We start from the raw sequence: 27327 nt of genomic DNA on the forward strand, positions 1-27327 counted from the left end.
ATTTCCCACTGCCCAACGCACTGTTGAACAACGTGTCTGTAACTCAGACACATATCCTTAGATAGCGGCGACAGTCAGGCGGAATGACACTTTGTTTACAGTGGGAGGCCTGCATAATTCGAAATCCTTTAGTGCCCTGTAACTTCTTTCCTTCAAGGGTCCTTGTACTTGCTGTAGATGTTATTGGGTTTCTAGGATTTATAGGTGACTCTCTTTCTTATGCAAACCAAACCAACTTAACTATATCCATAAACTATTTTCCTGTTTGTTGCAATAAGTTTTTTTTTTTTTTTTTTAGGCCATTGACCTTGACTCCTGCAGCAGTATATTTAAAAAGGCCCCCCTGCCTGAAACCTGTCATTATCAATTGCATTTGTTACCGTTCACTAAGCCTGCTGTAACACAGGCTAAGGCACTTCCCCTGTTTATTATATAAACTACTAAGCTGTACTGTGGTTAATCTTATCTACTGGAGGTAGTGAATGTTTTAATGCAGCATTGCTGCAATGAATTCCCAGGTGCAAGCTTTTAAAACCTTTCGTTGCTACTTGACCACACTGTATATTGGTTTCTTGTTGCAATTGTTTATGTGCAAGACAGCTTCACTACTGTTTTGAACATCTAGAAAGGAAATCACAAAAACCAGGATGTGCATGGTCATAAGGGGATCTTTTATTTGGATACATGTCCTAGTAGTTGATTAATGACTAAAATAAAAATATCAGAAGGATTATTCTGTTGGAAAAGATATTGCAGAAATATGCAAAGCACAGGAGACTATGTCTTTAAAAATGTTTTTTTTTTTTTTATATATAAAAGATCCAGATTTTGTTTAATTTCAGCAAATGCAACGAGCTGCTGCATCCCTGACGGAAGACGGGGAGGAGTTAAAACTGAAAAGGAACAGATCCTTCGACACCAATGATCCGGAAGCTGTTTCCATGAGCGCAAAACAGGACATAAAAATTTGTGCAGGTTTATTTTAAAACAAAACAAAAATAATGTTTACACTGCAAGAATTTTAAAATATTTTTTTAGGTTATCATGAATTGATTTATTTAAACAGTATTATATATCATCGCTAAACCACTGCTAAATATTTAATTTTTGTTTAGCAGCTCAAAGGTTAGTATAGTATATTTTCAAAATTAACATCCACCTGAGTGATTTCAATTGAGTGGATTTCCACTCAGATGTTAGGGTGGGTGAAGCAGGTGTCTGGCGAATCTGCCTATGGAGAGCGCTCTGTTGCTTGTGAACTTTGCAGCTTTCAGCTCGTCGTATAATTGAACATTAATCTGTGAAGCACAATCTTTCTGCATGTTTAGTAATCGCACCACTTTGAAGTTTTTGTTTTATTTAGGCGCGGCTGCATTTTAGTAACAGCAATAGCAACTGGTTGAATTTGTTTACAATGTTTGATAAGAGTACATCCAGATGACCTGTATATCAGTCAAAAATTGATACATTTCTTACTTGCAAAAGAAAAACAAAAGGACGAAAACACAGAAAGTTATACTGAGTACCTTTGATCATTTTTATGCTGACTTTAATAAAAAGTTAATCATGTTAGTTATTATAATCTTGATATTAATGTTCCCTTTCAAGTACGAAATGTAACCATTACCGAATGGGTATTTACCTCCTAAAGACCCAAATCCTGAATATTATATACCAAAGCTGCTCTTTGAGCCTGTTTTTGCAGGACCTGTTGACAAGATCAATCTCTACATTAAAAGGTCTATCTGGCAGCTATTTCAGCTTGCTATGTTAAGTTTTTGAAAGGGGCTCGACAGCTTTGACCGCTGTGGCAAAGTGGTAATGACGTGCAGGTGAGTGCAGTGCAGAATAATTACACAGACAGACGTTGGTACAGGTGCAAGGGTGTTTATTTAATTTAGTAAATGTCCAGAGCCTCAAGGCAAAACCTGTAAATAATAATAGTGCTGGAAGTGATACAGCGGCGTGTATCACTTCTAATTTATAATCCCACGGGTTTGACCCGCAACCCCAAAGTCCCGTTCCGACACCCACACTAAACACGAACACAAAGACAGTGCGTGATTCAAGTGCTAAAAGGTGCAAACACAAAGACAGTTGGTAGTGAAAGGTGAGTGGTGAAGTCCGGGTTTTTCGCTGGCCTGCGGCTGCAGCTCCGGATCGTGCTCAGTAATCTTCTGTGACAAATAACACACAAGACACACAGTGTTAATACACAGACACAAAACACTCACGGTTTACTCACAGTACGGGCTCCTTCTCGGTTAGTTAACTTAACCATATGCAAAGGAACAGATCACTCAAGCCATGCCCCCTATTTATACCCTCGCCCAAGACCCCGAGGTTAACGAGCGCATCCGCTCCTCCAGTCCTCGGATGCCACGCCGCTTAACGTCTGGGTCACTGAGCTCGGGTGCCATGGCTCCGCCCCCTTCCGAACTGACCGACTTCCATCTACCCTACGGAATAAATTGTCGTGCCATTTCATTAAGGGTACTCTGTTCCTCGTATACCGTGCTCTCACAGGTCGAGAGGGAGATCTAACACTAAGACTCATTCGATCTCTGTCACACCGCCTATGAAGGACTTTGTTCCTCGCTGGAGGCTAAATGTTTCACACTAGTGGCGACATGCGTGCGTGATGTGATAGGTGACTCTACGGATTGGTCATTGGTCAGTTCCCAAGGTGCCATGCAACAGTCTCAAAAATAGAAACCAATCCTATTTCTTCTGCATATAGTAACAATATTATTCCTACGGATATATGACAATGCACGGGTGTATGCCCTGCCAAATACCAACCAAGCAGTGCTAAAATAACTAACCTAGTAGGTTACATTAATTTCAATGTAGCTGACAAAAAAAAAATACTATGTTCAGTAGTATGTGCCCAGTAACTCAAAGAATTATAGCGTTAACTCACTAGGCCCATAACTCAAGCGGGAAAACAGATTTGTACTATAGCAGTGTATTATTGTATCTGTAATAATGTAACAATATGCTGGGTAGGGGGTAGGGAGACATTGCACACTGAATATATGTAACTAAAGAGACCATATGTCTGGTAACGATTTTAAGTATATCAAGGATTTACTACAGGTTCAATCTGTACTGAGACCTAGAAGGAACCTCTTGAAGTCTCTCTATACAACTAGAGTCTTTATTAAAATTGCGGGAAAGCATCCTGATACCATTTAGTGCATGAAGGTTGGATTTAAAGAGCACATAGTATTTATCTTCAAAGACCTGTATAAATTGGATGCAGGACTAGTTCTCCCAGAGCTCCATCACTTATATATAGCCCCCAGCTCCACTTCTTCAGATTCACATACTTGAGGTTGCTGAATAGATGCCGAGATCCCTCCGAGAGGCTGAAACACTGAGTGGCGAGGCAGAACCGAGGCAAAATTTAGAGCTTATTGTCACCAATCCATTGTAGCTAAGCTGATTTGCTTGCTACTAAACATGTTATTTAAATGGATACATATATGGATGTTCTACAGTCTATCCTCAAAGAGTAGGTATTATCCATAGGTCACATTAGCCCTTATCTTCATTAATCTTATAGCATACAGATATAAAGAATAACCTGCACTTGATCTGTGTGATAACATGGTTTAAAGGTGTTATGAAAGCAGGTCAATTATGCAATTACCTAACAGAGTGTGTCCATTTATTCTGCTACAAACCTAACTCTTGGTTTATTTAAAAAAAAAAAAAAAAAAAGTAAAAAAAATTACCCAAAAAAGATCAGATGATCCTTCAGCACCTTTGGACACCAAAGATAGCTTCCCCATTAGTCTCACTTTCAACTGAATGTCACAGCAAACTCACCCACTTCCGTTAGCTAATGACGCCAGACAAAGCGGATTTTAAAACACTTAAAACAATCTCTGATTAGTTGACCCATCTGTGACAGCTGCTGCTTCTGCAACTGTGCGGTAAACAATACATTCTCATAGTGGGTTGCTCCTCCAACAAATTCACTGGAACCAGCCATTTAGTTCTTTCTTCCCCTGTCAGAGAATCCTTATTAAACTTGAACTAGATTAGTGGGTTTCCATGCAGCTGGAGCCATCAATTCATACCCTGGCTACAGAAAGAGACAGCTGGATGGAACATGCTCACATGGATTGCTCTTAATTTTCATCGACTGTGTAGCATGCAATGTTTTCTACCGATAAGCAGAATGACGTTTCCCCTCTGTAAAAAAAAGATGAAAAAAAAAGAGCTGTGTTCCCTGTGCAGGTCAAACGGGACTGAAAATGAAGTGTGAAGAAATGCATTTAAGGATTATAAATCAATTTAAAAAAACTAAAACTATAAAACTGTCATATGTAGAAATATCCAACAAAAGCTCTTTGTGTTTTTGTCAGTTCAAATCTCTTTGTAGGTCTTCCCTCGTCCTTTTTAACTCCACAAACTTCACAATATAACTGCTGCATTCAAAGATCTGCATTGGTAGTCAAATTGATTTCCAGTTGATTTTCAGATTTTGCTCTTGACGCACAAGGCTTTACATTGACATGGACAGGGCTTTTAGCTGTCATGCCCCAGGGTACTGCAAGAAGCAGGAATGCTTCTTGTGGAAAAATCTGTTCAGATTCTAAAATCTATAAATGACAGAGAAAGACAGACTGCATAAAGTATGTAGGTAAAAACTACTTGGACAAAGACATTTGTTTCTGTAAATGCAGTTATATATTAAAAACTTTAAAAGTGTTGGATCTTTTTGTATGAAGTGTACTTTGCTGAATGTAATTAAGATTTTTAAAAATATATTCCTTTTTATTTTCAATTAACCCGCAAAATGGATTTGTCTGCACATACAGACACAGTATAGAGAGAGAAATAATTTACTTGATAGGGCACACAAAATCTATTAGTTTTCCTTATTGTAGACGACTGGTAATTTAAAGTAGAGTGTTTCAAGACTAAGGAAGCTTTTCTTTCATATGCAGCACCATAAGCACATCTCAAACCTGCCCTGGAGGGACGACCCTGTATGGGGGTGCAAGACCAGTGTCACCGTGCTCATCTGGTGTTTGGAAAGAACACATCTTAAATTCAAAGCTAAAATTAGGATGATAAGTAGTGTAAAATGGACGTAGTTCCATTTTTGTCAACATTCCTGCAAAGCTCTAAAGCAATCAACCCAAGAAAAAAAATTCTTTACAGCACAGATATCTACCAGATATCCCACAGTATGAACTGACTGTTACTGCAAAAGCTCTGATGTGTTTAATCACTACAAGAGCAGCTCAAACCAAAGGAACCTCACTAAGGGGAAACATGGTGTTTGGACTGGACAACATGTTTGACATTTACAGCATTTTATTACATTGACATTATTTATTGTTAACATTTATATGCTGTGAGACCAATAGCGTAACCTTTTGACATTTTGTATTTTGAGACCACAGACTTCTGCATTTAATACCATCTCTACTTGCATAGTAAAGTTGTTGTCCAGGTGGAGATGATGTTTTATCAGCTATGTCTGGCAGCTATGCAAACCCCACCCTCCTGGACTAGAATGCTATATCTTTCCATGTCTGATGGTACCTTGGGCCACAGCTACACTCCATAACTCAACAGTCCTGTCACTCTGTATGCATACAGTATTTGTGTGCAACCAGGCAATGTTGTGCATTAAGAAGTATCATTATTTGAAGATATCCACACTGTGGAGGGTGAACGATGCTCCCAGCACTTTATGTGGGGAGCAGAGCAGATGAGCATGTCTATAGTAAAGTGACAGCCAGAAGATTTTCATGATAATGTATAAATGATGTCAGGCAAGCAAGTGCAATTACTGTTATTTCCTGAACAATGATAAAGGAAAACCTAAAAAGCCTGATGGAAGCAAAAAAATAAAATAACACACACTCTCTGCCGTATTTCCTTATTTTGGATTTTTGGATAGAATTTGGATAGAACACATTCTTAACCATTTGAACGTCATTATTACTTAATTAAAATCAATGGCGTGCCATGACAAAATGGACTGGGGTAGCAGAGTCGTAGCAACCCCCCCAACCAACCCCCCTGCTGACCCCCCTCCCTTTTTTAAGTGGCAGCTACCTATAAGCCACAGATACCTTTCAAAATTTGAATTCTGAAAGTGCAGTGTGTATCATTTCCCTTCCCGTGTCAGCTCGAGGATCTGTGGTGTATATCTCCCTTTTTCAGAGAAAGTTCTCCCTGAAAAAAAGATTTGTAACCAAATCGACTATGATGTCTCAGTTTTCTCACATTTTTTTATTTTTTATTTTAGTGTAAAATAAAATTTGAAATAATTAGGTGTTGTAAAAGGTATTTGTATTTATCAATGTATATTTATGAGCAATATCGTGTGAAATCCAGCTATCCTCCTAACTGCAGTGCTAATATTCATGTTTTGGGGTTGCTCACTAATGATTGGTCAGCTGTCAGAGCTTTGACTTTCCCATTGGTTGCTAAAGCAGGCCCTTCAAGTGAGGCAGAGAATACCCTGGGAGATGTATGGCCCGTGTCTGCTTACTCCTGATTGGTCGTCTGTCTAAAAAAAAAAAAAAAAGGACATTCTTTGACTCGCCTATTGGTTAAACTCACTCAAGACATTCAACTGAAACGGAAAATACCATCAACTGTTTTTTTTTCTAGCATCTGGTCATTGTTTTAGACTTGTGCGGGGGAAATGCAGATATCTTATTGGCTGCTCACATCCACTTCGGAAACCCCTAGACTCTTAAAAAAACCTCTAGTAAACCTGGTAAGTCATCTTGGATAAAGGCGTCAGACAAATGAACAAATAATAATTAGAATAGTATGTTTCATAGTATAAGCAAGCACACTGTACGCAAGTGAGTGAGGCAACGTAATGTCATTTGACTGGCGGTTTATTTGGCACTGTATAGTCAGCAGAGAATACCTTGAAGGTCCTGACGGCACACCACTGGTTAAAATGCCACATTGAAAACATAGGGTATGTGAAAAGAACTGTAAAAAAAAAATGTATGCTGATCAAGATTGTGTGATCAGGGAGTCATCATGCAAACTTTTAAAATATAAACACCTCATCAGAGGTTGGTTATTTGGCCATCCTCATTTCGTGAAATAAATACAGTATGGAGCATCCTCTATTTATACAACATGCATGATTTATTTTTTACTGTTAAGATATATGCCGATTCCTACTGTGGCTCATTGATGCCAATTGTTACGGAATGACTTAACTTGTGATCACGAGAGAATGAAAAATGAAATGTTTTTTTTTCCTTTATGGCCTCAACGAGCCGCCATAGATTCCATTCCATTTCAATGTCCTACACATTTTCTCATACTGTTGAAAATAAATGTGTCACCTGCGGTAAGTACAATGGTCTCTCAGTTAATATGGAATGCAGCAGGCAAAAGCCAACTTACATCCTTAAAATGTAACTTGACATTGACTTGACTTCTGAGCAATCCACAACAGCAAAGCTGTAAATAAGGTGACAGTCACTCTGATGGCAACAAAATATGGACACAATAAGTGCAGTTTTAAGAACGTTTTTCCACAACATTTAATTTAGACCATAACTATATGTAACTTTGAAGACAGATTTTAGGTACAGAATAATACATTGGCATTGTATTTTTAAGCCAGTACATTGTTTGGTCCAATTATATATATATATATATATATATATATATATATATATATATATATATATATATATATATATATATATATATATATATATATATATATATACACACACACACACACTCATTTAATATAGTGGTTATCCTCTCCCTTTCTTGTACCTATAATAATAAATGTACAACATAAAACACATGCACATCCATTCACAACTGGGTAAGACAATAGTGAGACAGACCAACATTGTTTTGTACACTCATTTAACTAATAAGGCTATATTACAGCTATGCACCATATGGTCAACACTGCTGTTCTAAATGTAATGCACCAATGCACCATATATACATCTGTATTTACAGACCTTTGTTTTTTTTAATAAAAGGATGACTCTTCCCCCCCCCCCCCCCCCCAAGGTGCCATTCCAAGGCTGTACATGTTAAATATAAACCAACAAAAATATATATTTACAGATAGCTGCAACATATAGATTATTGCAAATGCCCTTTTAATATAACAATATCCCTATTTTTCTTAAGTAGTTAAATTAAATAACGCTCAAGAATTGCGAGCAGCCCATTATTTTAATTATCTTTTATATGGCTATTGAACACTGCCAAATAGGCACCATTAGCCATCACTGAATGGTCTGCCCCTTCCACACCAAGCTCTTCAAGTTAACTCTAAGCTTGCACTTGTGCACTGAACCGAGATCTGGATTAAATCAGTGATAGCACCACTATAGCCATATTGTTGCCTTGAGAAACATGCTACTTTTTTTGGCTCTTAAACAAACAAACAAACAAACAAACAAACAAAAAAACAAACAAACAAACTCCATCCACGATAAAACCATTATTTCAACAGACCTCTGAAAACAAATTAATTAACTTTGTTATTAAAATAAAAAGGCTATAATCTACATATTAACACTCTTATTTTAAAACGAGTCTAAGAAATATTGTGTTAAAAAAATAACTGAGGTGCAATTTACATTAGATATCGATACTTTTGAATTGCTGGAAAAAGGCAAAATTCATTTAGAAAAATGAAAACCCCAAACAAACAAACACACACACACACCGAGTGATGGGTTTAAATCAGAGTGTTTCGTACTAAAGGGGTACTTGAGTCATTTACTATATTGAGTCTCAAGAACTGTATGCCAAGAATATCATTTAAAAATATTTTTGCTGTCTCCTTCCCAATTTGTCTTGGGTTTCTTGAAACCAAACCATTTCTCACATTGCCCCTGGAAGCACTCCAGCTGGGTGAAGCAGGTTTACAGTAGCTGAAGGCTCCCTGAACCCATGTCCACTTCCCATTGGCAAACTTTCAAAGTAACATTCTGGCACAGTATACACTAGTAGACAGTTGCAGAAGGCAATATTCAGCTGTTGCTGAAAATATACCTCATAAACATACACATATGAATCTTTTTCCTACACAAACTGCTGCAAGATACATCTTATGCAATGACACACTGCTAGTGAATATACAGATCCACTTAAAACTAATGTATGCAGGCCTCGACTGACAGAAGGAAGATGGGGTTTTACAGCTGGAGAGTGTGCAAATGGAAAAACAGAACAAGTGGGAACACCCGCCTACTCACAGCTTATCAACCCTTCCTGTACTGTAGGTTACGATGCAAACATTTTATCGGAAGGATGGTTCTGCCATCAGTGTCTTTCTACCAAGTCTGTTCATTGCAGCTTATCAACTCAATACTCCTTTGTCAAAGAGGACTTTGAGACTGTACAGAGCCTATATATTTTACAGCAGTGGCTTGGGCTGATGTGGAAGGAAACCAAAACTTTAGATATACAAACAGGAGAAGTCAGTGATTGGCAGTGGTTGTTGGTAACCTCTGCTCTCTCCCAGAAGACTCTAGGTCAGTGGTGTTGTGTACATTAGCAACAGGGTTACATCTACAATAAATAACCACGAGTATGTATTTTTAAATGCAATGGACCTTTGCTATATTTTTCTCACCTTTACTTTAAATCTGTAACACTGACTCCTGCTACTGTCCTCTCATTCAAAACAGTGCATCCGAGACAATTCTCTAATACTGCAACTGGTTTCCAGCAGAATTACAATTAAATTAAAATAGAATAGAAAAAAATAAAGAGACATGATTAATATATAAGGGGATTGGCTTAGCATGTCTGCACAACCATAGTAGAAGTGCTTCTACAATATTGCATCACCATTAAAATAATTACAGTACAGAGCTATGCTTTTTATGTTTGCATTTTTTGGTGTACAGATTGATCACTGTATGCAATATCTTATTGTGTAACGATTTACATTACAGGTCAAGCTATAGCCACAGTTTGTTTAAATGTTTTTATAATATATTATTATTTCACCAAACATACGGCTATAGTTATATAGCAAAGATCCACTGCAGATTAAAAAAAAAAAAAAGCAATTTTTACACCATTGATATGGACAAAAAATGCGCTAACTGAAACTGTCAAGTATGTGCGAGTCGGGTTATAGGGGAATTCAGTGCGAGAACAAGGACTACTGGTAAGAAAAATGTAATTAGTATATACTTATTTCATCAGCAGCTAAAAATCAAAGTTAAATTTAGATCATGTTTTAAACAAAGATTGTCTGTGTGCAATTTCAAGTAACAGCACGATTAGTCTCGTCTGTCATGGTAAAATGCAGTATTTCAGCTCTTACCACGTAGGCATTCTTTTTTTCCTTTAATTCTATTGGTCAGTTGCACAAAATGGCAATTTAAGACTCACCAGTGTGGAGATCAAATCAATATTAAGATTACTGTATTAACTTTCATTGCATCTGTTTGACTTGTAAAAGCCTTGGAATATCAGAAGCCCTCTCAAGGGTTTGTTAAGGTCTCGCTTTATTGCTTTGGTTCTCCATCCTAACAGCTCTTACCACAAAACAGGGGCTTATCAGTTCCCAATTAACATGTTCTAAGCTTGCTCATAAAGCTATCAAGTGCCATTTTTTCTTTTTTACCCTTTTTATTTCAACTGCAAAACTTTAATTTTTAATAAAATTGTTTAATTCTATCCCTTTGTTTGGGGAACCCTACAAACTAAACTATAAGCTTTAAAAGAAAATGGGGAGGGGTGGGGGGGTCCTTACTTAGAGGCGAGAAATCAAAAACCACTAGCAGCATGCACCTCTTCATGCATTGTCGATCTACTCGATACACAATAAATAACTCTTAAAGCCTGTATAAAAGCTTAAGACAAAAAATAAAAAGGGATGTTTACAGAGAGGTTATTCACAGTTCTGAACTGAAAGAGTGGTACTGTCAAGTAAAAGTATGCTACAGAGATGGTTGTAGGTGGTAAGACAGCCACCATCATATCACTTGACAGCAGCTGGTTTGACTTGAGGTACAAAGCAGGCCGTCCTTAGGGTTCCGCTGAATGTTCACAGAGATGGTCTTTTCACAGAGAGGTAGCTGCAGGACATTGTTCTTCAAGTTCATGTTGTTCTCCTTAGCCAGTTCCAGCTCATTGACGGTAGCAGTCATTTGGCCGGGATAAGACTTAGGGCCACCCAGGCCGACACTAAGGGCTGTGGTAGTAGGAGACAAGGTCTTGTCCAGGCTGCCGTTGGAGCCGATGCACATCTTCCAGGTGGATTTCTCCTGCACCTTGACGCTGGGGAAGGTCAGGTTGTTCTGAGGGTCTATGATGTACTTGCTGCCCACAAGGCCACTATTACCACCAACATGAAACTGGGAGCTCAGACAGAGACTCATGAGCTTCAGGCTCTCCACCAGCTCACCAGCGGTCTTGTGTGAAGGGGAGGAATGCGAGCAGCTGCGGGTGGAGCCCGAAGTGTTGTTTGTACTGCCGCCGCTAGAGCTGCTAGAAGGGCTGCCCTCCCCACCTTTGCCGCCCCCGCCTCCACCACCTCCTCCAGGTGGGCTGCCCCTATCTGGCCCTGGGTTGCCCTCCCCAGGGGGTTTGCTCTGTCCACTTCCTCCTCCTCCGCCACCACTGTTCCCTCCCGGGTTTCCAGGTGGGCCCTCGCTGCTATCCCGCCGGTTCCAAGAATAAGCAAAGCCGGTTTCCTTGTCCAGTCGGCGGAGGTGGTTCTCGGAGTCATCATCGCTGGTCTCGGAGCTGCTGCAGCTTGAACCACGGCCCTGGCTTTTCCGGCGGTGGTAGCGCTTGTGGACGGTGCCTGGCGAGGCAATGTTCATCTTGAGGCGGCTCAGCTTGGGCGGCAGGCTTTCGTCCATATCGAAGTCGTCATCAGATTCGCCCTCCTCCTCGAAGATCTGGTTGAGGACTGGAGCGCTCTTGCGGGATGTCAGCCGGTTGGTGATGGAGGGCTTGCGCCGTAGGACCACCTGGGTGGGGAGCTGGGCCAGATGCTGCTCTTCCTCCTCCTCTTCCTCATCCTCCTCCACCCGGAAGAGACATGTGCGGCCCTTGCTGGTAGCTGCAGTGGGTTTCAGGGAGGTGGTGGTGGTTAGGGAGGAGAGCACAGAGGAGGTGCCTGCGGAGACCAAGGACAACACAGAGGATTGTGCCACCTCTTCCCGTCTCCCCAGTTCCAGCAGTGTTTTGCTACGGTGTCCGTTGAGCAGATTCTCAGCACTGCGGGCTGGTGACTGTGGGATGCTTGAGTGAGAGATGGAAGAAGCTGCTAGGCTGTCCTCAAGATCTTGGTGGATGTCGATCTTTGTTGGCCAGGATTGCCTATGTGCGAGAATTAAAAAAAAAAAAAAAAAGAAAAAAAGAAAGACAATAGAAAATGATCAACCCAATCCATTTTTTTTTTTTTACATATTTGTTTTTAGAGAACAGCAGCTACAATAGTAAAATGTTGCTGTTTTGTACAGATTAATGACATCTTGGATTCGTTTATATAGTTAGTTACTGCAGGTAGGCCCAATTGAAAGCTGCTTCAAAAAACAGAAAAGTGCTGTAACCACTAGAGAAACGGATCATTCCACAGTGAAAGACTAAAATATAGGGGTGCGATGCCAGGTTCAAAACCAGAAAACATGCAAGCAAAATAAATGATCAGCTGTCTAAGTTTGTATTACAGCTTTACCAAGTCATCAGATAATTAAAAACCTTGAACATGTATCGGTTGTATGATCAGCAGCTGCACAATTCATCTTTACATAGCACTGTATGCGCAGCACTTGCATGTTGTCCCAGACCTGATTAATAGTCAAACATAAAAGCAGCATCTGTCAGTTCACCAATAGAAAAATGGATTCTCTTTTGTTTGTTTAAATTGAGGCCATAATGCTATCCTTCTAAATAATTTCAGAATGGGCGTCTTTGTTGCGAAGTCAACAGCTGAGTCCCATTCCATCAGCTCTGTACAAATAGACAATCATAATGACACTTCTGATTGAATTCATTTTCAGCTTCCATTAGAGCGGACTATTTTCTGGTACAATAGCCGTCTCCTTTGTCTGTTTTGTGCTGCTCTTATCCAAATCAATTCAATCAGACTCCACAGCTTAGTTGGTTGTGTATTTGAACCAAAAAACAAATGAAAGCTTGACAGAATACCTTTTATTTACACATCCTTTTGAATCCCAACATGATCTAATTTCTAGAACCTATAAATATTTGAATTAAATGTTGAATTAAGTTGAAAAAGGAAAACAAAAACTGCAACAGTAAGAACACCATTTACGGGTTTGGGGTTACACAAGGAAGTCTCCCACAAAAGTACTATACCAAGTTCTGCTTAAGATTGTCAACTAGCGCACAGCATTCAAAATTCTGAGAACATTACGAATGCACAGAACATTATCAAAATGATGGAAGGGTATTGCTATTTACAACAAACAAGACCATCCATGTTAGAAATCTTGCTGAAGTAGAGAAAAATAATAATTATGTTCTACCAATTACGTAAAGCAGAAAATGAGAAAAGGGGAGGATAAAAACTGTTTTTAATAAAAGGATGGGCTGAAACGCTATGCCCCATTTATACATTCACTATGGGGTGCAAAACCAATTACAAAGCTCCTAGCAAGTATTCTCCATCTTAAATAAATGTTTAAATATGAGGAATCTACATTTATTTAGTTGTAAGGACAGTACTAAAACTACCAGCCTGATGATGTCCTGGTACACTATTAAATAATTTTTAACAGCAATTAAACCACGACAAATTCAAATAAAGCTGCTACAGTTGCCATCGTACAATCCTTTTCTTACAGGTACAAAGGAATTCCTCTATTAAAATGGGCAGAGGGACAGAGTACAATGGTCTTAATTGAGAATGGGTCCTAATAGAGTAAGAATTAAAACCAACGCAATGCTGAATGGGGGTGGATTTACATTTTTGAAAATTGAAGAGTCTGCATCTGTTACAATTTGAGCAGGGAAGGTTTAAACAGATCTGTACAAGGTGCAATACTGCACATCACTTACTATCAAAATCATATCATGTTCAAGAACAACAAAACATTTCAGCAGGACTGCATGCCTATGAAGTTCAGAAACAAGAGACAGACAAGACTAGAAATCAGCAACTTAACCTCCAGGCTCTTCTGTACAAGACCTGCCCTGAACTTGTATTCTTTAAAAACACTTTCCACCTTTCCTAGAACTCAGATTTCTATCCTGCCGAGGCAGCTATGAAACCACTACAGTGTGGAATGGAATGCTGAAAAACTACAGTTCTCTCTGCTGTTCACACCAAGTTTCCGTTTTGAATTTTCATTTTTTAAAAAGACTATGGGGAATTTATCTATGGAACACTGCGTCTCTTAGCTTGACACTTTTCCCTTTTTAAACAGCTCCCTTGTGGTGATTGTTCCCCTACCTTTATTTTGACAGAAGTTTGTGTTACATTAGGCCCTCCGACGCTTTGTCATTTTTCGAGTCGACTGCCCACAACAGAATGTGGAATTTACTCTGCCAAGTAAACACGTTTTTTTTTTTTTTTTTTTCTAATAAAATAAATAAGTTACCCCAGTGATGCTTTAATATTTACCCATATTTTATTCCAACCACAGAAAATCAGGATGTTCCTGCATTTCAGATGCAGAATGTTCAAAGAAAATACTGACTTTTACCTGAACTGCGCTTTGATATTACTGGGGCTGGAAGAGCGGGTCTGGATTTCTTTCTCTTGCTTCTCTCTCAGAATCCTCTCGGCAAGTAGAAAGTAAGTGGCGGTGATGTGATTGTACTTGTTCGTTTCCAAAGCCCTAAGGAAGAGAACAAGCGAGACCTATAAGACTTTTCTAGGCAAAAAGGACGTTGGACCAACAAGGTTTTTGCATGTTCTCCACCCCTCCGCATCAAGTTAACATGTCTGAAAAGTGCTCCTGACACTGACAAATGGCTTGTGGCTGTAAGAAAAGAAGGGCAACGTATTTTCCAAGAAGACTACAAAATACAAATTTCAAATAAGTTATTGTGGAAGTAAAAAAAAAATTACCAAATAACACAAACGTCAGATGTATTATGACGGTTGAAGTAAATCCAATAACAGAGCTAAAGTGGTCTTTCAACGATACCTCTCAGGTGATGACAGGGGATACAAGATTTATCACAACCCTATTACATAGGCTCTGTACTTGTAACTGCCAATATGGGAAGTTTTAACAGTGGCAGCATATGCCAAACAGGAATCAGCTGTAAATGGGGGTTATGCATTTGCCTTTAACAAAAAGAATGTAAATCTTTTGTATGTATACAACTATGCAACAGGGCCTGGCTGTTTATTTTCTATTATCTCAAGGGAGGGGGTATGCAAAGGGCTGTTATGAATCAATTTCCTTTGTTTAATTTTACAGTTTTACATTACCAACATTGCGAATACTAAGTGTGTATTATGTATTTCCAACATTGCCATACTAAGTGTGACTGACGGATTAATATAGTGAATAAGCACGTTTTCAGAATAAATATTTTTCTCCCGAAGCATGACTTACTCAACAATGGTGTCACGGTCGGCGATGTCCCCCAGCACCATGCGCTGTATAATCCCATTGTGCTCCTCCTCAGAGAGGTTCTTGTAGGAGACCAGGGGGATGTTGTATTTGGTTGCTGGAGAGGGGTCCACTCCCTGGAGCCAAGCATGGTTCTCTATCTCTTCTAAGGAGGCTCTCCTTTTCGGGTCTCTCTGCAACATCCGGTTAATTAAACTGCCAAGAGATTAAAAGACCGCTATTAAAATTAGCTAAGATCCCCCACCCCACAGTCATATTGGGTTCAAACACTGCTGGGTAAAGTTAATGAACCAACACGTTTCCCTGCTGGGACTAGCAGTTACTGTACACTGAGTGTGCTGGGAGATAGCTCCTTTACATATCTAGCTGAATAGTTTCATCAATCCAAGTGACAGCGTGCATCGTTGAAAAAAAGCCTCACATTAACAGGATGTGTCTTGCTTTGCTTAATGATGCAGGTGCTCATTTATCAAGTGAATTATTACAAACAAAGCTGAATATTGTCCTGCTTACTTACTGGCCATTGTCAGCAATACAAAGACTAAAATTAACAAAACCCTTAGCTTCTGTGAACAAGCTGTAGATGTACTGTAAGGAACACTGCTTATAAATTATTTAAAAATGGTACAGCCAAACTTGTTGCATTTAAAATGTATACAATACAGTAGTAACACAGGTTTTAAGAGTCCTTCCCACTCCTGTCGCCTCTCATCTGTTTTATCCTCTGAAACATGTAGGTAACCAACAAAATCTATTGCTGATAAAGTCTGATGGTATCAATACAAGTTTGAGTACCTGCACTTTGACTGAAAAGGATAAAGCTAACCACGTTCCTTGTATCAGCCAGGCCAGTGTATGTTCCTGCAGCATTGAAGCACGCACTGCTTTGGAGTAGCTTTTATGACTACATTGTACCTCATTAAAATCAGCGCCAGGAGAATAAGGTGTTAATACAGTATGAAAGTAACATTTTGAACTGCTAATATAGCAACAGTGCCAGAAACTGCATTAGTACAGAGAACACACTTTCAATATCCTCTGTTCTTGACCACTTCCCCAGTAATTTACTAAAACCCAAGTCCTTCACTGCCCACTCTAACATTTAAACTTCAGCATTCCCGCATAAACCCTGTGACAGATTATTATGCTGTTTAAACTAATTTAAAGATTAAATTACTTCCAAGATTTCTGTTTTGGAAGGAGAACAATACCTCCCCCAACCAAACTCTCTTGGGGACCACTGTTTGTTTTTATTACATCAGATTTTCTGCCTACCATAATATTATGAGCTTCTTAGGAGCACCTTAAAAAGGCAAGTTGGCCTTAGCTGAATCCAAGAACTAATGTGCAAGATTAAACCCATCTGTTTATTTATATGAAGCACAGCGATGACAATAAATTTTAAACCTCCTGCGAGCGCTCCACAGCTGGAAACTGCATTACCGTAACGGAATTGCATAGCAGAGTCAGACGAGAATTCGATGCATTTGTACAACAAACGCATGCCGTTTCCAATAGATACAGGTATTCATCCAATGTTTATATCCAATTTATACTGTCAACACTTCTTTGTTTGACAAAACTCAATACAACTGGGGTCCCGAGTGGCTCATCCAGAATGGTGCCAGTTCGCATCCAGGCTGTGCAAATAGGCCGACTTTGCTGGGGACCCTGAGTGTGGTGTCACGTTGGCTCAGACGCTCCCAGGGTGGGGTATGGGAAACCGGCAGGGATTCCTTCTCTTCATCGTGCAACAGCGAATCCTACTGGCCAGACACCGAGTACATTCAGAGTGGATAAAAAGCAGGGCTGGTCTCTGTTCTCCGGAATCAGTAGCCTGCCCACCTATGCTCTGGATTGCTCGGCATAAAAGCGATTCTGGCTTTAGGCTTGTAAGAGTGGAGGACACTCGCATGCCCTCAGAACGTCTGTGTTGTGTGGGGACTCGCTGCGGTGATGAGAAAAAAACATAACAGGACATTCCAAATTTGGGGGAAAATAAGAAATTATAAATTGGTCATTGTAAATTACAAAAAAAAAAAAGAAGACACACACACACACACACACAGACACAGGAAAATGGTCCACAATGTAACTATTTTGGTTACTGGGTATATTTGTTGGCTCAGACCTCTCTCCTGACCCCAGCTGTTTCATTTACCATATTCCTTCGAATTTAAGGTGCACTTTAAATAGCCTGCGTCTTAAATTCAAGTACAGTATAGTGATGCATATATTAAAATCCCCAACAAAAGACGTGACTATCCGAGTACACAACGTGACGGACTGCTGAGAAAAGACAACAAAGATGTCTGCCCGAATACACAAGCAGCAACGTGACTTACTGCCGAAACAGACCAAACGTTACTGCACGAATGCGAATCATCCATGTTATACAGGCAGCCATTTTCAAAGCAGCGTCATTAGCTTCCTGAGGAATACCAAGAGAAGCTTTTACAAATTTCATCATTTCTAACAAACAGCAGCAGCTTGGACAGATCAGAAATGCTGATCAGACCCCCTTATTTTTCAACATGTCAAGGTTCTGACTGTTGTGTATGCAATGCCGTCAATGCTGTTGTGGTTGCTGGTTTACATGTTGCGTGATGTCGTGCTTGCTGTTGCCGGGATGCATGATGCTGTAAGTGAGTGAGTGGTATGCATACGACAGAGACACCATCTGAAGTATTATGCAGTACGCAACACAATAAACTAACTCAGAGGTAATCTACAACACTGTTTCGTGTAAGTTTTGTATGATATAAAACACATAATTTAGGTTGTATCTTTGCAAATGCATACTTATTTGATGTTTTATTTTTTTCTCAAATTGAGGGTGGTAAATTTGGGCTGCATCTTAAATTCAAATGAATATGGCAGCTTTGCTCCTGGCAAGAACAGTTCTAGTCACATTTGAGATTCTGAATTTCTCTAAACACTGCATTCTCAAGCTTGTGACAACTACTGCATATTGTACATGTTAGCCTCAAAACGTTTTTGTATCAATACCTCACTACAATCAGGACAGCAAGCAAGGCAACCATCCACATAGTTTTAAGACCATGTTTTAATCAAAGTGATCAGGAAGTGGTCTCTGGTCGCATGGGAATACAAACTGAGTTTGTTCCTTTGCCATATGAAAAGGCTGTAAGACGCCACCCTCAGGTCACACAGTTTTAACTAAGGGTGCAATCATAATGTGTACAGTAGGTTGCAGGACTTGGTTGTGACCTTTGATCTGTGGGATATTTACGGTAGCATTCAGTAAAAAAGAAACACAGATCTGTAAAATAAAATTCCTTTTAGTAACAGTTCATCTCACTGGAAAGGCTTTACATTCAAAGCCCTCTCAAACATGTACATGCATAATGAATATGTGCCAGTCAGCATCTGATTCTGCCAAATCCCTCTACGTAATCTGCATCTTGAGGTCAGTTTAATTTGCATGTACAGTAATTACACACTAAATGGAAAAAAAGTCTGTTTTTATCTACCAAAATGCCAAATCATTTCAAAAGCTCTACTGTTTCTTCTAGCACCATTCATAAAATATGCAAAATTGGTAAGCCGGAATGCTAATTTAGTAATAACCGTAATATAATGGGAGAACTATAGGATCTGATAAGGCCCTAAACTTCCACAGCATGAAATTAAAATATTCACTTCATTCTCATAAAAAGAATGCCACTGTGCACAAAAGCAGCCATTTAATAGAACCCAAAATCTCTGGTGGCAATGTACCGATGCTACACGGCATTCCCATTGTCACACACTGCACACCACACACCTCTGTTTGGATGTAGATTTAAAAATATGGGCAATTCAATATTGCAAGCCCTGTAATATGACATTTAACTGAACCACGTTGATATTTATGAGTCTTTCTTTGTGAAACAAAATGTTTACCACAACAGGGGGCTAAAATGTGTTAATCTTGCTGTCAACATGTACTACTCATGTTGCGTCCTGCAAGAGCTCACATTGTGCAGAGAACGTTTGTCAAGAAAGGGCCTTGTCTGCATTAGCAACTCAATCCAGAACATTCAAAACGTTGGGTTGATGTCATTCAGCTTCCCATTGAGGGCTTCCCATTGAGGGCCCCCCCCCCCCCCCCAAAAAAAAAACCACATCAACTCTTACTTTCTATTTTGTTGGTAGGAAGGGGGACATTCACAAAAAAACCTGGCTAGTCAACGGCCGTTTAATAAAACCTGAAAAAGTCATTCTGGACAATTTAAAGAACACAGAATTTTGGCAGGGCCTATGGTGTTTATTTAAGAGATCTTGCATAATGAGGATACTAAGCCCCGTACCAGCATAGTGACAGCCTGTAAAAGCATACCATCAGATGCTAAAAGCGCAAATTCTTCTTTTTATGCTGAATCAATACAAATAGCTCAAGTGTATGCTTGCTGTGTAGCTGTCACTCATTCATGTGTTAAAAGTTTGGTGTATTGATTTATTCTATTTGTATTTTGTTAAGTGTACTATTCTAAAAAAATAACAAAATGTAAATGTAACCCTACACCCAAGCTTTTCCAATTTCAAAGGGTAACACAGATTAACCGAATACAAATATTTATATTTTTGACTGATGAGTTCCAGCTCTTCTCTATTGATGATCTAAAAATAGGACTTCTACACAGTGAAAGAATGTTTCCTTTCCTCCTCTTTGACCTCTTCTTATCTCCAAGTCTCTAATGTTCTGTTATTTAACCCATCTGGGTGACTCCTAGGGCTGAGAGGCAGTTCCTATCATACCGAAGGAGATCCTTTGTGGTGAATATTTGGGATGCTCTTCTTGGTTGACTATTAGCGTTGGCTCCTTTTTAAAAGAAGTGTCTGCTCAGTATAAAATATGAGAATCTTTGATTAGCCTCAACTGCAAATAAATATCCAGATGACTAATGATTTACAGCCGTGGCAGCTATAGATTGTATGACTTAATTTCCTCAGTATTGATTGTTGGATGCACAATTTTCCATCTGGAAGCAAACAGAGGCAGTTGTAGAAGGTGCTATAAAATTGCACAATATTAAAACTGTAGGCTGATAAATTACAAAAATTCAGCATTTCTAGGATTGCAAATGTGGCTATTACACCATACATGTTTACATTAACTGTATTATAATATCTTCCTGTGTGTATAGTATTTTTGTTGAGCTTCACTGAAGTTCACACTCATGAAACAAGTTTAAAGAAAAAGCTGCTTCATTGCACCATATAAACTCTGATTTGGATAAAGTGAGATGGGGAAGCATATTAGTGTTGTATGCTTATATGCTTCCCATACCACTTCACAAAAGTAGTCTGCGCTAAAATGTTGTTTTGGTTGCTTTAATATGAATTATACTATGCATCTTGTCTTGTTTTATATTTACTTCTTGAGCAGCTGAAATGGGAATGAAAAAGAAATGTGTTATTTTTTCTCTAATTTTAATCAGTATCTGTCCAAAGAGAGCTCCATGGCACTTACTCTTTGCAGTCTTGCGAGACGTGTGTCGGCACTGTGTATTTGCAGTCCATGATCATGGTGAGAGTCTCGCTGTCATTGGCTTCCTGAAAAGGTGGCTGTCCGCAAACCAACATGAAAAGAATTACTCCCAAGCTCCAAATATCTGCAGGAGAAAAAGTACAAAACATAAGCATCTGTACTGTACCACCTTTGTTGTAGAACCAACCAACCTAACCATTCCCATTTAATTAACTACAAAATATAGAAGAAACTTTCTACAATAGTATCTTTGTAGTTTACCTATACAAGACCTTCTCATAATGGCTGCCTCAAACAGTGCAAGAGCAAGCATGCAATACGGTTCACAAGACCTTCTTTAAAAGGGCTGCATACTAAATCTAAATAAAACTCTGAACAAGTCGTTTACATGCATTTGTCAAAAAAAGTGAACACAAAGATACTCTACAGCATGTTTGAAAGAGTGATCAGATCAGGCTTACTGTAGACAGAACTATGGTAAGATTAATTACTGTAATACCGTACACTACTCTGAAAACTAATTTTGCACTTAAAATTACAATTATATCCAGACACATACGCCTACAGAAACTGGATAAAAATTGTCAAGCCACAGGCAAATAGCTTGGAGAGGACGCACTAAAGAAGCTATCTCATCCTTATGCCAAAAGGAGATGTCAGCCTTGTTTGTCTAGTCTGGAACAGTTCAGGAAATTGTATAGATCAGTCTTGACACCAAGCAATAAATTCTGCTTCCATTTCTGTACAAAAATGTTAAAATGTCTACTAAAAGGTGATCTGCTGAAGCAAAACAGCTTCTGGGAAGAATTACTTTGTATTATGTAGCTACACTTCCCCCAGAGAATTTCCAGTCAGTTTATTTAAGTTACCACGCTTCTTGCGCCGGATACCTACCATCCACCCACCCACCCATCCATCCATCCATCCATCCACCCATCCATCCATCCACCCATCCACCCATCCATCCATATTTGCAAATACACATGAACATTAACTGTAGTAAAAAGTTTGTATTTAAAGAGCACACAAACACACACACACACACAATCAAGAGCCCAAATTCTGCAATGAAAAAATACAACTAACATTCTGAAATTGCACTGCAATACATAATGTACAAAAACAAACTAACAACGCTTGACCAGTAAATTCACACCGTAATTTTCCTATTCTTTTGCCATTATATATATATTATATATATATAATTTTATATTATAAAATTATATATATATAATTTTATTTTTTTTGGGGGGTGGGGGGGGGGGCACTTTACAATGCTCACCTACAGTACAATATGCTTTATTAAACTTTGCTATACTTTTACTATGGTAAACTAAGGAAATGTACAGCTTTCCAAATTAATTTAGCTTCTGTTAGAGAGCTCAGTTTAAACATTAAAAAAAAAAAAACACACTGCAAAGGGTCTGGCTTTTGGGCTAATGTAATTGTTTTAGAGACAACAGGAGGAGCAATGTTATACTACTGTATCAGCCCGACATGTCCCGATCGTAGGTCTTTACACAAAAAACACAGTGGTGTCTTCACAAAGCTTATGAACACTTCTGTAAACTCTGTTTGACATCAAGGTTCATATCATCGACTGTTGTCATGTCATTGCCCCTCCTGCTGATGTTAAACAGTTGCTGTCTTCATGTTAACAGCAGGTTTACAAGCTGCCCCCATATCAGCCTGTGTACAGAAGTTTAAAGCAAGCAGCTACTTGAGCACATAAAATAGCTCATGCTGGGTTACAGTCTTAGAGCAAAAATAAACCTACCAATTACTTCCGACTGCTGTTTTCTTCAGACATTTCACGGCTACTGCGGCAAAGTCTATTCCATTCTACATTACGTTAACTCCTGCTGTACACCTCAGCTCTTCACCAGTTTCCAAGGATTGATGCAGTATATATATATATATATATATATATATATATATATATATATATATATATATATGACATATACAGTAATGGACTCTATAGTGCTCTACACTACCAGGGCAAGTTTTTAAATGCATTTTACCACCATTGATCTTTAGCCTCAGTAGCCTTTGAAATGTCTTTTGCAAAAAAAAGGGAGGACTCCACTAGGTTGTGATTTGAGCTTTTGTAATGTATTATAGTGACTATAAATACCAGCCCAGTGTTTGTCATCTTTCCAAGCAGCCATATGCACAGTACTTTGTACTGTGCCAGATGCACTATTGATTCAATTACTTCAGTAAGACCTAATTTTCATTTGTCACTCCGTGATTTATTACAATAGTTAGTCTGTAATATTCACATAAACTATACTATGCATGCAACTAGGGATGTTGCGATATCACGATAAAAAGATCAAATCGCAATATAAATTAATTATTGTATCGTCTATTTTTTAAATATCGCGGTAGTTAATTATTGAGATTTATGAACACAGGATGCAGAACAAACTAGACTAGCAACATCCAGTAGTTGGTGATAACTGACCTTATGCTATAGCTTCAAGCCTAGTATCAAGCACAGTATCATTTTCTAATGCTGCGATTGGTCGGGTGACGTAGCTCGGCACTAGGTCAATTAACCTTCACTGTTTTATCAAAGATGTTCTTTGGTTTTATATGCAAAGTTCTACAAGAGAAGCACACAACAGGGTAAAATGGCACAAAGTGAGGAGGGGACAAACTATTTCCTTCTAAAAAATGTATAAAAGCAATCGTATGGGATTATTTTGGTTTTAAAAAAAAATGATGATGGCCAGATTATTGAAGAGCGAGGGCCAATTTGTAAATTATGCTGAGGAGTTGTTCCTTCGAAGAGCAGCAACACAACAAATATGTTTACACATTTACAAGATCACCACCAAGAGCTTTATGAAGAAGCAACATCGGAAAGGAGCAAAGTGTTTATTTGAAACAGTGCTAAGTAAAATGAATTATGTGCATAAGCCAAATGTGTTTAAGTATTTTATGATTTTATTTATTTTTTTAAGCTACATAGCTTGAAGAAGGTCACAGAAGAACAACTATTTAAACATGAATATTAATATAAACTCTTTGAATATGAATGATCTGTGTGTATTCTGTGCAGTGTACTTGAACAGCAAGACGTTATATTTAAATGCATAGGTTACCTAAACACTCAGCGCACACCACCCTCGCTGTGTATCCTGTAATTTATTTTCAACGCGTTTTCATACATTTTAGTTTAACATTTTATTATTATTATTATTATTATTTATTTCTTAGCAGACGCCCTTATCCAGGGCGACTTACAATTGTTACAAGATATCACATTATACATTATTTCACATTATACAGATATCACATTATTTTACATACAATTCCCCATTTATACAGTTGGGTTTTTACTGGAGCAATCTAGGTAAAGTACCTTGCTCAAGGGTACAACAGCAGTGTCCCCCACTGGGGATTGAACCCACAACCCTCCGGTCAAGAGTCCAGAGCCCTAACCACTACTCCACACTGCTGCCCTTTATTTAACATGTATTTGATGACGCACAAGTAAAGCCAGCTCCATTTAGATATTGTTGTTATTATCATTTTTAGTGATGGTGTATGAAACAGGCCCAAGCAGCTGTAGCTAACTTGTTAGCGAGGGAAATGTTGCCTTTTCAGTTGGTTGACAAGGAAGCGCTCATACAGCTTGTTGCTAAATTAAACCCCCAATAAAAAAAAGGGGGTAAAATTGAAGTTCCAATTGCTGAGTCAGAGTGGTTTGTAGGAACCACGGTGGTTCTGGAGAGCCTTAACTGCCCATTATTTAACAAATGATTGGACATTGCATGCACATTGTCTAGAGAAATTGTTCTTGTCAGAGGACCACATTGCAGAAAACACTGTGGAAGCGTTCAAGGACATACTGGAAAAGTAGAGACTGGATCCAAAAAAGGTGTCAGATGTAACAACAGACAATGGCCCAAATGCAAAGAAAGCCTTTAAATGACCTTATGAACGTGTCATGGCTAAATTGTTTTGGACATAATCTCAATCTAGCTATAACTAAAGCCCTGAATTTGACCCAAGTTGAAGCAGATTTGAGATCCTGCAGGCATCTTGTTAAGGGGTTGGAAAGAAAAGAGAGAGTTAACTAAAAATCAAGCTGAACTGTATGTTCCTCAGCATTCCCTGCTCCTTGACATGGTCACCAGATGGGGGTCAACATACTTGATGGTTTCCAGGTTCACTGAGCAACAACAAGAAGTTTGTGCAGTACTTGCTTCTGAATGCAGTCCATGGCATTTAATGCCAAAGGATAGTAAACGTCCAGGTTCTTGAAAATGTCTGTCAAGTCCTGAGCCCATTACGCACATTTACAGAAGCGCTACCTGCAGAATCCCATGTTACCATATCTGCCTTGCAATCAGTTCTACACCACCTCCACAGTGACCTGCTGACTTAGCAGGATGGACAGTGCTCTCACTAAACAAATGAAGCAAGCCATTTCTACTGATCTAAAATCAAGATACTCAGCAGCAGCAATTTTCAGATTGCTTTAACTAAACCGTTATTTAGACCCCAGATTTAGAAACCGCTTTTCTAAGTCAGATAGTACTAGTATGATAGAAGGTGTATATGAAGAACTAGCCTTCAATAAGCAGTTTGCGGAACGTGTTGGCACTACAGCTGCACAAAGCATTCCAACCACTCTGCCACAGGAAGCCCAAAGTACTTCTGACACTGATGGACCTTCCACAGCTACAGCTCTTCCAAATCCAGTGGCAAAAGAAAAAGCTCAGCTAACAAAGGCTTCTGGTCTAGCTGGGATCTTAAAATGTACAGCTGACAAAACACAAGAGAAGAAAGTTCCCGAAGACAGGCCCCTTGATTTGAAGGCAAAGTTAAAAGAAGAAAATGCCCACCTTGCTATGCCACTTGCTCCGGATGAAATTGATCCTCTTTCTTGGTGGAAGGGATTATGCCACTGATCTGTCCCTGCTTTCCAGCTTAGTGAAAAAGTTGTTTTGCATACCAGCCACTAGTGTGCAACCAGAGTGTGTTTTTAGTTCTGGTAGAAATATTCTAACACCCTTTCGATCTCGTCTTTCACCAGAACATCCAAACATGTTAGTGTTTTTACACCAAAACCTGAAAACTTAACCTGAAACTTAAGTTTGTTCTCATCATGCCAATTTAACAGATTTAGTTTTTACTTTTATACTTCAGACTGGGAGTGTATTGCCCAAAGCCTTTTTTTTTTTTTTTTAAATAATCTTGATTAAAATTTTACTTACTTCATAGAGTTCTGTATTTACAATATTGTGTAAATATCTGCTGTATTATAAATAAGCACCCTTTTTTCTAATTTGAATGTTTAAAACTATAGTATTTTCAAACACATTTTAGCTCAATAAATAGTGAATATTCCAAATGTCTCTTTTGCAGTTTTTGTAAAATATCGTGTGTATCGCAATTATCGTGATAATAACCCATACAATAATCATCTGAGAGAATTTTTATATCGTGACATCCCTATATGCAGGAGGAGTGAAATGGGATCCAATTCCTAAATATAGAAATACAATAGAATTGCAGCTACAAAGATACTAACAGACAATGAAGCCATGCTAAACATGCAAGCAAGCATTAAATACAAAGCAATGTGTTCTGATAACGGCAGTGAATTTGTTTTTCTTAAATTATTACTTACTAGACAATTCTATTTTAAACAGTGTTTTCTATTGCAGATCAACAGGGATGGGAGCGGTACAGTCCCCCCCCCCACACACAGCAGATTGCTGAATGCTCATGCAGGCTTCAGTTAATTCCTTGCTGTTATCTCACACCGCCAGGACGTGGAACCTGTCAGAAGGACAGTTTCAATCTCAGCTCTGCAGCAGCAGTATGTCAGACAGCCCGCTGGGAAGAGCTGGAGCCTCTATTGAGAGGAGATGGTGGGGTTCTGTGAACTCTGAGAAATCAAAGCTGGACAGCAGGAGAGACAGCGGCAGACAGTCTGCTCTCTTCAACCACGGCACCTGCAAAAGCAATATCTTGCTGGAGGCAACTTTGTCTTTGTTTCCCCTGGACTACACCCTGCTACACTCCATAACTATTCATCAGCATACTAATTACTTTAATAAATCAAACCCAGAAGGCATTTATCTCCCTTTTAAAACCTGAAAAAAAAGATAGCGTGCAGACAGCTTTGGAACTTCCTAGTACCAATTTACTGTAGAACTGCAATAGACAAGTGGTGCAAATGGGACAAATTAAACTTGAGTGAAAAGTACCATCAGTTTGCTTGCACAAATCGGTAGAAGAGCATAC

The 27327-nt window shown here is 38.9% G+C and overlaps 1 protein-coding gene across 1 annotated transcript in view; it reads right to left on the reverse strand.

Annotated features, from left to right (window-relative positions):
• Positions 1 to 8023: 8023 nt before the first annotated feature.
• Positions 8024 to 27327, reverse strand: part of LOC117435270 (SNF-related serine/threonine-protein kinase-like) — a 68280-nt gene continuing 48976 nt past the window's right edge. Inside the window, exons 3-6 of the mRNA XM_034058313.3 lie at positions 21040 to 21181; positions 15546 to 15758; positions 14682 to 14816; positions 8024 to 12330 (exon numbers count right to left, since the gene is read on the reverse strand). Of these exons, the coding sequence (XP_033914204.1) occupies positions 10977 to 12330; positions 14682 to 14816; positions 15546 to 15758; positions 21040 to 21181 (1844 nt within the window). The 3' untranslated portion in view covers positions 8024 to 10976. The remainder of the gene's footprint in view (positions 12331 to 14681; positions 14817 to 15545; positions 15759 to 21039; positions 21182 to 27327) is intronic.

Source organism: Acipenser ruthenus, chromosome 3, assembly GCF_902713425.1.
Source record: "Acipenser ruthenus chromosome 3, fAciRut3.2 maternal haplotype, whole genome shotgun sequence".
Taxonomy (NCBI): Eukaryota; Metazoa; Chordata; class Actinopteri; order Acipenseriformes; family Acipenseridae; genus Acipenser; species Acipenser ruthenus.